Source organism: Cynocephalus volans, chromosome 11, assembly GCF_027409185.1.
Source record: "Cynocephalus volans isolate mCynVol1 chromosome 11, mCynVol1.pri, whole genome shotgun sequence".
NCBI lineage: Eukaryota > Metazoa > Chordata > Mammalia > Dermoptera > Cynocephalidae > Cynocephalus > Cynocephalus volans.
Genome location: NC_084470.1, coordinates 73,241,104 through 73,254,213, shown reverse-complemented (window position 1 = coordinate 73,254,213; position 13,110 = coordinate 73,241,104). Strand labels below are relative to the sequence as shown.

At 44.9% G+C, this 13,110-nt stretch overlaps 1 protein-coding gene across 1 annotated transcript in view; it reads left to right on the top strand.

Moving 5' to 3' along the window:
* Positions 1-13,110, top strand: part of ADAMTS9 (ADAM metallopeptidase with thrombospondin type 1 motif 9) — a 156,757-nt gene that overhangs the window by 127,387 nt on the left and 16,260 nt on the right. Inside the window, exons 31-37 of the mRNA XM_063113586.1 lie at positions 1,614-1,784; positions 5,889-6,083; positions 7,167-7,299; positions 7,508-7,602; positions 7,718-7,812; positions 7,904-8,037; positions 9,809-9,900. Of these exons, the coding sequence (XP_062969656.1) occupies positions 1,614-1,784; positions 5,889-6,083; positions 7,167-7,299; positions 7,508-7,602; positions 7,718-7,812; positions 7,904-8,037; positions 9,809-9,900 (915 nt within the window). The remainder of the gene's footprint in view (positions 1-1,613; positions 1,785-5,888; positions 6,084-7,166; positions 7,300-7,507; positions 7,603-7,717; positions 7,813-7,903; positions 8,038-9,808; positions 9,901-13,110) is intronic.

The window sequence follows — 13,110 nt, the reverse complement described above, 5'->3', positions numbered from 1 at the left end:
GGAGGGTTCTATATATATGAAATGCCTAGAATAGGCAAATCCAGAAAACAGATCGGTGGTTGTTGGGGGTGGGGGAAAGAGGAATGGGGCGTGACTTCTTCAACAGGTGCAGGGCTTCCTTTTGGGGTGATGAAAATGTTCTGGAACTAGACAGGGGTGATGGCCGCACAACATTGCAAATGTACTAAATGCCACTGAATTGTATACTTTCAAATAATTAAAGTGGTAAAGTTTATGTTATGTTACCACGTGCATTTTACCACACACACACCAAAAAGAGGCATATCAGGGAAGACATTTCTGAGTGAAGCTGGATCCCAAACCCAAATGCCTTTGAGGCAAGACAGATAATAAGAGGGAAGGCTGCCTGTGAGATGGAAAAAGAGAAGTGGGATTTATGGTCCTCTCTAAGGAGATTAAAATTTGAAATTTTAAAAGACAGTGTTCTAACAACACAATAAAAGTTCACTGTCCTTGCATAAGCCCAGAGGCAGCAGGGGTGCAGTCGCTGGCGTGAAGGAAACCGAGGCCGTCCCTGGCACAGGTTTCAGTCAGCTCACTGCGGCTTTCCATCGTATTCTAGAGTCTTGAAATGTTGGGTGACACAGATGTTTTAGACAGAGCAGGCTTTGGGCATCCCTTAGCCACACAGATCACTAAGGTGAACTTCTAAGTGGGTTTGCTGTTGGTTAAAACAGAAAAGATAAGGAATTTGTGGACAACACAAATGATTAGAGATCATCCTAGAATGAAACATAGCACTTGCTATATTTTCCTCACTTGGCTTATGAGAATAAACGTATCTGTCGTGTCTGCCTCACAAAGAAGTATGTGACCTGAGACAAGTTACTTAGGCTCTCGAAGTCCCAGTTTCTTCATCTGAAAAATGGAGATTATAGTAATTGCTAAATCTCGCCACGTAGCCATCCGCTGCTTTGTTTTCTGTCTTTGCTTCTACGATATACGCGTCTGTCAGAGCAGGGCATGTGCTACTTATGTCCGTATTCATTCACCCAGGGTCCCTCCCAGGGCCTGGCAGTTCATAGGAATGTGCTGAATATTTGCCGAATGATCAGGAACGAGAGCAGCTCACCCCGGGGGCCACAGGAAAGCTCTCTCCTCGTACTTGAAGGGGGATTATTTGTGAGAGATGAAACTTGGCCTTTATGCTCTCCTGGAATAGAAGACTAGGGCGAGAGGCTGGAACCTGCAAAGACATACGTGTAGTTCCATGTTGTAAGATGAGATGGGCTCTCTGGGCAGGTAATCACATCCCTGATGTCAGAGGAATGAGACAACAGTTTGGTAACCATTGGGCCATGTGTCGTGAAGTGACTCAGTGTTTGAGTGGGTGTTTGAAGTAAACAGGCTTTAAGGTCCTTTCCAAACCTGAGATTCGCTCATGCATGCCTTCGTTCCTTAGTTCAGCTATGCCAGGAGCAGTGTCGTTAGGTCACTGGGGTAAAATAAGGAGTTCTCTGAAAATCTAGCCCTCAGAGATCTCACAGTCTCAAAGGGTATACAGACAGGCAAACACATAACTGTAGTAATAGGATATAGTAAGTCGTCTATTTTTCTTCCATCTCAACACTCATTTTGTTTGTCTTTAACAGTGCACCAAGACCTGCGGCGAAGGCTCCAGGTACCGCAAGGTGGCGTGCGTGGATGAGGGCAAAGGCCAGGTTCACAGCGCGCACTGCGACATGGACACACGGCCTGCGGACCGGGAGAGCTGTAGTTTGCAGCCCTGCGAGTATGTCTGGATCACTGGAGAATGGTCGGAGGTACCGTCCCGGGGAATGTGTGACTGCCTTCGGATCAGCCATAGTCACAGCATGGGCCTGCCTGCCAGTTCTGCCACTGAGAACTGTGTGTTCTCCAACAAGTACCTCAGCCTTCTGGGCCAGAGTCCTGCATGTGCGAATTGGGGAGGTGTAAGAGATGGTCTCTGAGTTCCCTCATCTCTACAGCCTGTGATTCACCTTCATGTCCTGTTGGCATGATAAGGAAGGAATTATTCACAGGGGCTGCAAATTCATAGGATGCCTTTAGGTGCCTGAAGAAGGTTAAGTATAAGAAAATATCTTAGTGCCAGGGAGACACTAGGGAGAGGCGGGGACTGTGACAAAACAGCATATGCTGTGTAAAGAGAGCAGGCTGTCTTCTACTCCAGCTGAGGCCATGCAGAAAGTGGGGTTGTTAGTGAACCTGATCTTTCAAGAGAGGACAAAAATCTGGACTTTTATATGAGATCACCTAACTTTAAAATGTGGGATCAAATTTTTGGCTTAAAATATTGTGCGGGTCAAACCAAATACTTTCCTGAGACAATGTGGGTTGCTCATTTAACAACCTCTGATCCAGAGGAACAAAATAATTTTTTGTAATATCCAAAGAATCTGAAGTATATATTTTTTCATATACCCTCCTGCACATAGTACCTACCTAGACATTTTTTATTATTAATAAACCAATAGTAATAATAGCATGATTATTTTATTTTTAAACCTCATTATATTTTCAATTACTGAAAGACCTATAACACCAAAACCAATTGTCATTTACTCCAAATAATTTAGAGATTCGAAAGAGAAGCATCTGGGCTCACGGCAAAGGTGTTGAAGATTTTTAGGTAACATGCTTGCTATCACTGAGGTCTTTTCAAAGTTTGACAGGGCATTAATTTTACATTTTAATGAGATGAATATTTGCATTTAGATGATATGCATGTTGGGTGTTGAATCCTTTCTGCACTAAAGCTGGTCCTAAAGTCTTTTCTAACTATGACTCCACATCCTTCATTCTACCCAGGGATTTTGTCTTTCGAGGGGCCATTTGGCAATGTCTGGAGACATTTTTGGTTGTCACTACTGGAGAAGACGGTGCTCCTAGGACCTAGTGGGTAGAGGCCAGGGGTGCTACTAAACATTCTACAATGCACAGGACAAACTTCCCAGTATAGAAGTATCTGGCCAAAATGTCAGTGGTGCCAAGGCTGGAAAACCTTGCCTTTCCCCAATCCTACATGGTCTCTGTGTTCCCTGGTAGTACTGTACGCCCTTAAACAGTAGAGGGGAGACATGGTCAAGGTCATTAGGAAATATTTACTATTGGCCAACTAGGAATGCGTGGAATCCAGATGAGTGTTCAGAATAGTTCTTGATGTTGAGTTTGAGGCATAGGTTCTAACCCATCCAGGTTCCAGGGCAGGAGAGGGTGGGGAAGGGGTGTCTGGAGATGGCTCAACTCTTCTCTTCAGTTCACCCCTCCAGTTCTTCATCAGGCATGGTCCCTAACTTCTGGTTCCCAGGGCTGCCACACAAGGCCACCCCCTGGCTCTCAGCAGGGGAAAAACCTTCCTGACTGCCCTATCTCTTTCCCTCCTCAGGTCTTTCTTCACTCCTCTGTCTTCTGGGGGCCTCTTCTTCTTGGCTCCTGGCTTGGTTCTTATGTGACTGGAGTTTCTACACCTTTCACCTGGCTAGGATCGATATCCTCATCTTAGCCGATCTCTTGTGTTGTGCTTTTATTATGTGAAAAGAGTTTGGTCTCCTCCTAAGACTTGAGTCATGTGGTTCCCATAGTTTTAATATAAACTTAACCCCCAAAAGATGAGAGGGGGAGAAGATTTTTTAGAAAATAAAAGCTTTCCACATTTCTGCAAATTCTCAGGTGTATCATGGATTGAAATATCTGCATATTTGCAGGCAAGGACTATAGGGTTGGGTCAGGACTTAACACAGATACAAGGACCCCAGAAAGGGAAGTAGCACCAGAATTCCCTCTAGAAAAGCAAGATGTGCCTTCTCTCTGGGACCTCTATTCCCTGGGAGTTCTTCATGTTCTTCTCTGAGCTCTGCCCCTCCTGCAGTTGAGGAGGCCTGGGCTGGTGGTGCAGAGGAGCTCCATCCCGCCGATGGACACATGCATTTCTCCAGTGGGGCCTGAAGTGTATTGCCAATGGCAGGAGCCCACATTCTTAGGATTTTATTTTGCTTTGCTCTTATATTCAAAGTAGGAAAGTAATAACGTGCTCAAGAGGAATCAAGCACATAACACCAAGTCATGTAGAGTCTACAGTAAGAGCTGCCCTCCCCAGAGAGGAGCCTCTTACACTTCAAAACTCTGGTCTGAAACTCTTTGAGGAAGCCAGGGGCAGTCAGCATTTCACGGTGCTCTTATCAGCGCTCTGAGAGCCTCTGTTCTTTCCAGCTTCTTTTCAGAAAAGTGGAGGCCTCTGAATAAAGCTTGCCCATATTCGGGGCTCAGTTTCATCAGCAAACATCTATCTCCTGCTGCACCCCCCATGTAAGTGGCCAGTGGGCTGCTTTTGCTCCTGGTTTGTGGGGCTAAAGTTCTCAGCACTTGCCTTCCCAAATGTATAGCCTTGTGAGGTTAGTACGGAATGAGGTCCGTGAATGCAAGTGCTGGGTCAGACACCCCAAGATACCCATAGTGGGATCAGACAGTGTTAGCCATCTGTCTACACATGGAACACCCATGCTAGCCTTGTAGTCCCCTGGCCTGGTGTCAATGGGGCCTTTGGGCAGTTGAACAGCAGCAGCCAAAGAAGGAAGAGATGTACACAGAGCATTTCCAGGGTGGAGCCAGCTGGAAGGGGAGGCCCAGGGATGCTCTCCCTGCCTCCGGCTGGACTTGTTCTCTCCTGTCCCTGGGATTTCTTCAAGGAAGAGCCTTCTCTCTGGAAAAGTTACAGGAGAGGGAAACCATGTGGTCTAAAGCAACAGGGCAGGAGATGTTAGGGACAAGCAGACGCTGTGGCTTTTAAGTGTGCTTGAGAATTGATGAAACTGTGGTCCCTCGCCCCAGAAAAATATAACATGCCACGTGGGAAGCTGTTTCCGGGGGTTCATCTGGGCCTTCCCCAAGAACCTTAGGTCTAGAGAATACTGACACCCCACCCTAATTTTATGCAGCGCCCTTACAAAGGATGACCAGTTATTTGATGAATATTGTCAAAACTAAATTAATTGTAACTCAGTTTTATTTTTTAAACGGTAAATGATATAAAATACTTAGCTAGGGCAGTTGAACATCATATCAAACTTTAGAAATAACTGATTAGATGTCCCGTCACAGAAGGGAGTTGGGACACGAGTAAGACAATGATTTCTTCATTTCCAAATTGCTTGAGTATTTTTAAGTGCCTCATGGTAATGACAGAAGAGTTAAATGACTGGATGATCTAGACCGAGAGATAGGAAAGCAGAATGGTAACATGCCCATCAAGACATGCAAGATACTTCAAAAAGTCTGTGGGAAAATAGAATTAAAAGATAATACAAATCTTTTCACAACTTTCTGAAGACTTTTCACAACTTTCTGAAGACCGCTCCTATGGCCAGAGAGAGAGAAGCGAGGGAAATGAAATGCAGGGCATCTGGAAAGGCAGACAGCACCACCACGTAGGGAAGAGAAACTGTCCCAGAGTCTCCCTTTCGGCTAAGAGCTTGGATTTCACACTCAAAGTGCCCACTTGCAGGTTGGCTCCTCCTCCCCTCCCAGTATGGTGGTTTCTCTGCTGTGGTCATTGTAGGTTTAGAAAACTGAATGAATGACAGCTGGAGGGGCTCCCCACCCTGCTCCCCTTGAAACTCAGAGAAGGGGCTTGATGCATGCCCACCCGCACTGGGAGCTAAGAAAATACAGCAGAAGGGCCAGGTCCGGGAGGCACCATGTAGGGTGGCCGGTGGCCGGTGGCCGTGCGCTGAGGGCCTGTGCTTGAAATGAATAACTGAGCAAGTGAGGTGGCAGCTTTCTGCAGCATTGTTCCGGGTCAGTGTTGGGTGGGTGTGGAGGTCAGGGGCCTATGGTGGGCTGTGCCCACGAGCTGCCTCAACTTCTCCTCCCCACCCTGCTCTTCTCAGTGCTCAGTGACCTGTGGCAAGGGCTACAAACAAAGGCTCGTCTCGTGCAGCGAGATCTACACCGGGAAGGAGAGCTACGAGTACAGCTACCAGACCGCCGTCAACTGCCCGGGCTCGCAGCCCCCCAGCGTCCACCCCTGCTACCTGAGGGAGTGCCCTGTCTTGGCCACCTGGAGAGTGGGCAACTGGGGCAGCGTAAGTAACCACTGAGTTATCAGATCTGGGAGCTCTGGGATCGCAGACCCCACTCTTAACCATGTCCTGCCTGACCTGCTCTCCTGAGTGACTCTACTTCCAGAAGGGACCCTGGTGAGAAACAGCAGTTAGCAACTTGAAATGGGCTGATAGGAAAAGAAGGGACCTTTTCCTGTTGGGCAGTGTTGCTTTGTGCTCAGAGCCTGGCCTCTGAAGCCAGACAGCCTTGTCCTGCCACCCCCAGAGGAATGACCTTGGGCAAGTTGCCTAACTCTTGTGTCTCAGTTTCCTCATCTGCAAAATGGGTGATTATGAAGATGAAAAGAGTTTATATATAAAAAGCACTTAGGTTATAATGACACGTCTTATGTTATGTATATTTTACCACAATTTTTTTTTAAACAGCCCTAAAATCTGGCACGGAAGAGTTGTAGAAGTGTGAGTTGCTGTTGCTTCTGTTGTTAAGATGTCCATGTGTTCTAGTACTCCTATATGAGGAATGCTTCATTGCATTACAGCAAGGCAGAACATTTTAAATCAGGGCTGCCCTGGAAAATTGTCTTGGCTCCCTGGCTCTGGACTATGAGGCTCTCAGTCTTGAAAAGTGACCAGACAAGTGTATGACTAGTTGAAAGTGGTTAGAATTTGAATCCTGCCCCACCGTGACCTTGAACTAATTCCTTAACCTGTGAGCCTCAATCTCCCACCTGTAAAAATAGGATAATGGTGGTACTATCTCATAGGGTTATTGTGAGGCTTAAATGGAAAAATTATAATTACATATAATTTATATATATATGTATAAATGTTTTATACCTACAGATCTATGTTTATATGTGTATGTGTGTGTGTGTGTGTGTGTGTGTGTGTGTGTGTGTGTGTGTGTGTGTGTGTGTGTGTGTGTATAAAGCTTAGCACAGGGACTGGTCCATAGTAAGCACTCAGCAAATTCAGTTGTTTTCAGCAATATGGGGTCTGACATGACACCTGGTTTGTGACCTCAGGGCTCTGAGCTCCACACCACCAGAAGCCCATGCCTCCCAGATTCGAAGTCTGCACCGCTGACTCTGGTTTGCCTTACAGTGCTCCGTGTCTTGTGGGGTTGGAGTGATGCACAGGTCTGTGCAGTGTTTAACCAATGAGGACCAGCCCAGCCACTTATGTCCCACTGATTTGAAGCCAGAAGAACGAAAAGCCTGCCATAATAGCTATAGCTGTAAGTTGTCCCACTGAAGCCATCTTCCTTTAGCATGAAGAACAGGGTTTCTTTGTTCATGTTTGCCTGCCCTTTTTAGAAATACAGGATTTTCTTTTAAGAAATCGTCCCCTTGGCTAAAAAGTTTTAGTGTGAACAAGGCCATTCATAGACAGATATTACACATCTTGGGGCTTCACATCTCATTTTTGTGATTTGTGTTTTCTAGGTGAGTTACCCCAGAACTGCAAGGAGGTGAAAAGACTCAAAGGTGCCCATGAAGATGGTGAATATTTCCTGGTCATCAGAGGAAAGCTCCTAAAGGTGAATGATAGCTGTCCGTCATTATTTTGAGAGTGCTTTTAGGGTGAGTGATCATGACTGTCATCATCTCACTTCTGAGCCACTCTTCATGGGTTATTTCCGGTCTGTCTTTCAGATATTCTGTGCAGGGATGCAGTCTGACCGCCCCAAAGAATATGTGACGCTGGTTCATGGTGACTCTGAGAATTTCTCTGAGGTTTATGGGCACAGGTAGGGGAGCCAGGCTCAGAAGAGCCCAGACACCTGGAGATCCCTAGAAACACTTTCCCATCCTTACCAGAACATTCTCTCTGTGAATTAGGTTGCACAACCCAACAGAATGTCCCTACAACGGGAGCCGACACGATGACTGCCAGTGTCGGAAGGATTACACAGCAGCTGGGTTTTCCAGCTTCCAGAAAATCAGAATAGACCTGACCAGCATGCAGATAATCAGTAAGTTCCATGAGGTGTCATGTGGAAATGTGCTCATTCTTCTTTCCATTCAGTCGGCAGACATGCCCTGCACGTTGGCTGGGGGTGGGGTGCTGAGGATAGAGGGAGAAAAGAGACAAGGAACTTACGGTGCAGTGACACGATCCTGGTCTGAGGGCCAGGAGGGCAGAGTTTTATACTTTTTGTTTCCTGCTGTATCTCAGTGCCTGGAGAGTGCCTGGCACAGGGCAGGTGTTCCATCAGATTTCTGATGAATGAATGAATGAATGAACGAACGAACGAATGTAGATGGATGCACACTAAAGCAGCACTATTGCAGTATGGAGAGTCAAGGCAGCATCCCAGAAAATATGACAAGGAAACGGAGACCTTAATGTCAAGTAGGGGTTAGCCAGGCACAGGGTGTTGGTGTGGGAAAAGCATGGTTGGTGGCAGAAGATTTTCAGGCAGAAGAAACAGCAGAAAAACTCCAAAGCTAAGAGATGTATGTGGCAACATTCACCCCCACCCGGCTCTCACCGGCACAGTGTATGTGCTTGCATGAACGTAAAACTAATTTTATCTGGTTGTTGATTTACAGGAAGAAAGTGGAGCACACAATTACCTTTTCTAAACTAGCCTGCACATGGGCTGATGTCCTTCTCTGGCCAGCACCGCATTTCTGTTAGGGACATTAATCATAGGAGTGGATAAAGACAGCTAAAATACCTAAACACGTTCCCTTGAATAGAGGAAACACAGAAATAATGAATAATTAACTTTTCCTCATTAACATTGTACCCATAATATTGCATTGCTTTCCTTTTGAGGTCGATTAAACTTGATTTGTACCAAGAGATTTTTAATTGCCTTCAGCTGGACTGATTAGGGATAAAGGAAAAGGGTCTGTAGTTTTTCCACTTAGAAAAACCCCAACTAAGACCCGAAAGTTCCACATGCTAAGGCAGGCAGAATGGGGCCCTCGGATTTCCCTCCCACCGAAGTGTGCTTAACTGCAGAAAGATTAAGGCCTTCAGCCATTCCCAAAAGACAAGGCAGAGACAGCTAAAACCTGACTGGCCTCCAGCCCCACCAGCAGACAGCTTTTGCAGGATTCTCAACTTGACTCCTCCTTATCCATTTGCAGAGCTGGTCTCAGGGGCTACAACAGGGGTTAAAAACATGAGCTCTGGGTTTGGCATTGTTTTTATTGGCTTTAATTAAAGAAAAAAAAAATACAAGCTAGCCCCAAACTTGAGAAACTGCCATTAATAATTTCAAGATGTGGGTTCTAATTGCTCCACATTTTGGCAGCAATAGTGCCTAGGCCATGGGAGGACAGAGGAAACCTCAGAGGATATCTCCTAAGTAGCTGGAAATGCCTTTCTGGCTTCTTTTCCCTGTGCTTAAGTCTGTGATGCAGTGTAACAGGATAGTTGCAATCATCCAGTTACACTGCATTTAAGGGAGGAGATTCACATATTTATTTATGCAGGAATCGATTCCACAGTCATATTAAATCCCCGTTTCGGCCTCTATACTGTGAGGAGACAGACAGCCGGTGCTGATAAACCCTGGGGAGTGAAGCTCTCGGAACCACAAACACGATGAGGGAAAAACTGAGTGCACTGGTCCATTTGGGGCTCGCTGATACCTCGCATTGTTCCTTTCTCTCCCGTTCCCTCTCATTATTCTTCTTCCCTTCTGTTTCCTTGTTAATATCTTGTCCCTTCCCTGCCTCTTTCTCCAACTCTTACCTTGCTCTCCCTTTAACCCTTTCTCCACCCCACAGCCACTGACTTACAGTTTGCAAGGACAAGTGAAGGACATCCCGTCCCTTTTGCCACAGCTGGGGATTGCTACAGTGCCGCCAAGTGCCCACAGGTATGTCCTCAAAGCCACCCCCCTTACCAGGGATCCACCTCCCACCTCACCCCAGGGGCGACCTTGGTTGCATCTGTCCCTGGGAAGGTAATAGAACAGCTGTTCTGGAGAGCAATTTGGCCTCAAGTATCAAGAGCCTCACAAATGCTCAGTGTCTAATCCAGTAATTCTTCCACTTCTAAGAGTGGTTCCTAAAGAAATGATCACAACCACATGCCTAACTTCTACATTCAGCAAAATGCATCAATTGTAATGGTAAAAACTTATAAACACATGAGATGTCCAGTGGCAAGGGCTGGGCTAAACAAATTATGATGGTTAATAAAACAAATATTGTACAGTCAGTGGAGTGCTGATAAATGTTTAATGACTGACTCTCACTCTCCAAAGACAAAAAGAAGCCCCTCTTTGGAGCATTTGCAGATTTTCATGGTGTAAATATTCTCCCACAATTGACTTCAAGCTGTCAACATCATGTCACTAAATGGAGAGTTGGGAAGAAATGCACACAACTGGCTCTCAAAAGCCAGTACAGGTGGGCTCCAACACACCGCTGTTGGCCATTAAAAATTCTGAATATTACATGATACAGAAAAACACGTGTGGAATGAGGTAGAAAGAACAAGACGCAAAACAGCACATGCAGTATGATTCCATCTGTGTTCTTAAAAAAATGCATAAATAGAGAAAGTCTGGAAGGACTTTTACAAAATGGCAGTGGGGTATATTGGTAAGTTTAATTTACTTTTATTTACTTAAACTTTCCTAGGTTTTCTAAATTTTTCAAAATCAGTATGATACATTTCTTTTAAGAAATGAATATTGGACCTGGAGATTCCCAAATCTGCAAGACTGCTATGGGTTTTCTTTGACTCCCTAATTGTCACCAGAAATGCCTCTAAAGTAGCCTTTACAACAAATCAGCTGTCATTTCTTGAGTAATGACTTTGTGCCAGGCACCATCCTTGTTACTGGAGATTCACAAACATCCATCCCTTGAGGAATTTATAGCCTACTGGGGAGAATGATGGGTAAACAAGTAACTATGATATAATTACATATTCTAGAAGTCCTCAAGCACCAAGCCTTGGGGCTCTGCCTATGTCATTGACTTAATGTATTACCCCTACTTCAGATTCTTTAAATTTGCAGAATTTAGACCTGAAGTGCAAATTCCTCATTTTCCACTGGATCTCTTTTCAGCAGAGCCTCTCCGTGACAATCTTTCTGCCCATTCTGCAGTTCCACACTTTCTTGCTTCTTGAGAGGTGTCTCAAGTTTTTACTTGCCTTTTGAGACATGCTGTAATAATCAGCCTGGGCTCATTTTGCAAAGTAGGCATTAGTCTTCGCAAGAAGCTTCTGCACTTGGAAGGCGGGACAAACAATGAATTTGGTGATTCTGGAGAGGAAAATTTGGCTGCAGTTTTTTCTTTAGTTTGCATGAGGTCTTCACAAAGCTGTTGTTAAACTCTGCATTGGGAATTTCCCATTTTGCCTGTGAGCCTTCAAAAGTCAGGGGATTGGGACCGGGTGATGCGTTCAGAATGCCAACACTGTAGCCTAGGATGGATTTACCCCTAACCACAGAGACCGTCCAAAGACAAACACATCTGAATTCTCTTTTAACAAAGTGTTTTCTCAGCGCCAAGCTTTAGAAGAGCATTGCTAAACATTTTAGAGAAGTGAAGAGGGAGCTCTCAGGGGAAAAAAGAAAACAAACAAAGGACATAATGGTAAAAAGGGCCTTTCCTCCATTATCCAGGAATTGAAAACTTTTGAAGTGTGGTTTCTTTAGAGCAGCTGATGGCTTCAGACACCCCATTGGCATTGGTCACACTTCAAGGGCTAATAGGTTAGCCCTGTCCTGTCTTTTTCAAATGTCTCAGGATTTTCTTGTTTCTATATGCACATCCTTTGGGAAACTTAAGTAAATGAGAAGTAATTTGCATTCATTTATTTTAATAATTCAGAGACAAATGAACTGATTGATTTGCTAAACTCCAACAATGAAGCATTTGCTAAATGGGAAAACTTAAAGCCTGTGAGAGGCTAATTTATATTTTTTCCCAGCTCATTCTTCAAACCATATTGGGTACCTTTAGAATTCAATTCCTTAGACATTTATTGAGCACTGACTATGTTGATGAAAGATGTGAGTTTTTCACATCAGATGCCCAGGAAAATGTTTGTAGAAAACTGGGGTGTATAGAGTGCTTTGGAGTTGATGGTTTGTCCTGCACGGAAATCAAAGCAGAGGAATGCTATGTTTGAGAATCTGTTTCTTCCTCCTCATCCATTGCTATTGTTTTGGAGATTTACAAGAGTACTTCAAAAACTTTGTGGGAAAGTAGAAATAAAAGGTGATAAGAATCTTTCCATGAACTTTTTGAAGTACTCTCATATTTCTTAAAAGGGTGGGTTCCCTGAAAGCCCTCACCTCAAAATATAGCCAGAATGTATTTTTTTTATCCTGATCACAGTAGATGTGGTGTTATTATTGATACTGGTATAAATAGCTAGAGTTTATTGAGCATATACTGCGCTCAGCACTTCTACCTCAGTGTAGCATTTAATCCCCACAGCATCCTATGAGAATGTCACCCTTTTAAAGACGAGGAAAGTGAGATGTAGAGAGGTTGGGAAACTTGCCCCAAACCACTGGTGTTTGGTGGAAGCCAGTGTGTCCGAATCCTTATCCACAGTGGTAGATGTGTCTGTCTGATTCTGTTTTCAGGCAAGATTTCTGCAGCATTTACTCTTGTCCAGACAGAGAATGGGATCCCTCTTTGGTCTAAGCACATCTTTTGCAAACTTTTAAGGACCATCTACTGTATGCATAACTCAGTTACTTTTCCTTTTTTAAATCAGCAACAGGAGGTAGTAGCTACAGCTCTTGTGCCCTTTAGATCTTAAAGATAAGGCCTTTAGGGGCAAAGATGTCCCACAACAGAGCTAGAAAGATCATTAAGTCTTTACTCCTCTGGTTGCACTCAGCTTTTAGAGTGCTAGTAATCAGCAGGGATGTTTGCTGAAAATGCAGATCCCTGAACCAGTAAAGGCAGGAGAATGAGGAGGGTGATCTCCTGCTGCGTTCAGGTTTACCACCCCCTCAGAGACAGACCTGGTAGACGTATGCAGTGAGCGTGCTCAGACGCTGGATATCCGGATGAGCTGGGGGCATTGCCAAGGTAGGAGCCAGGTCAGTAGC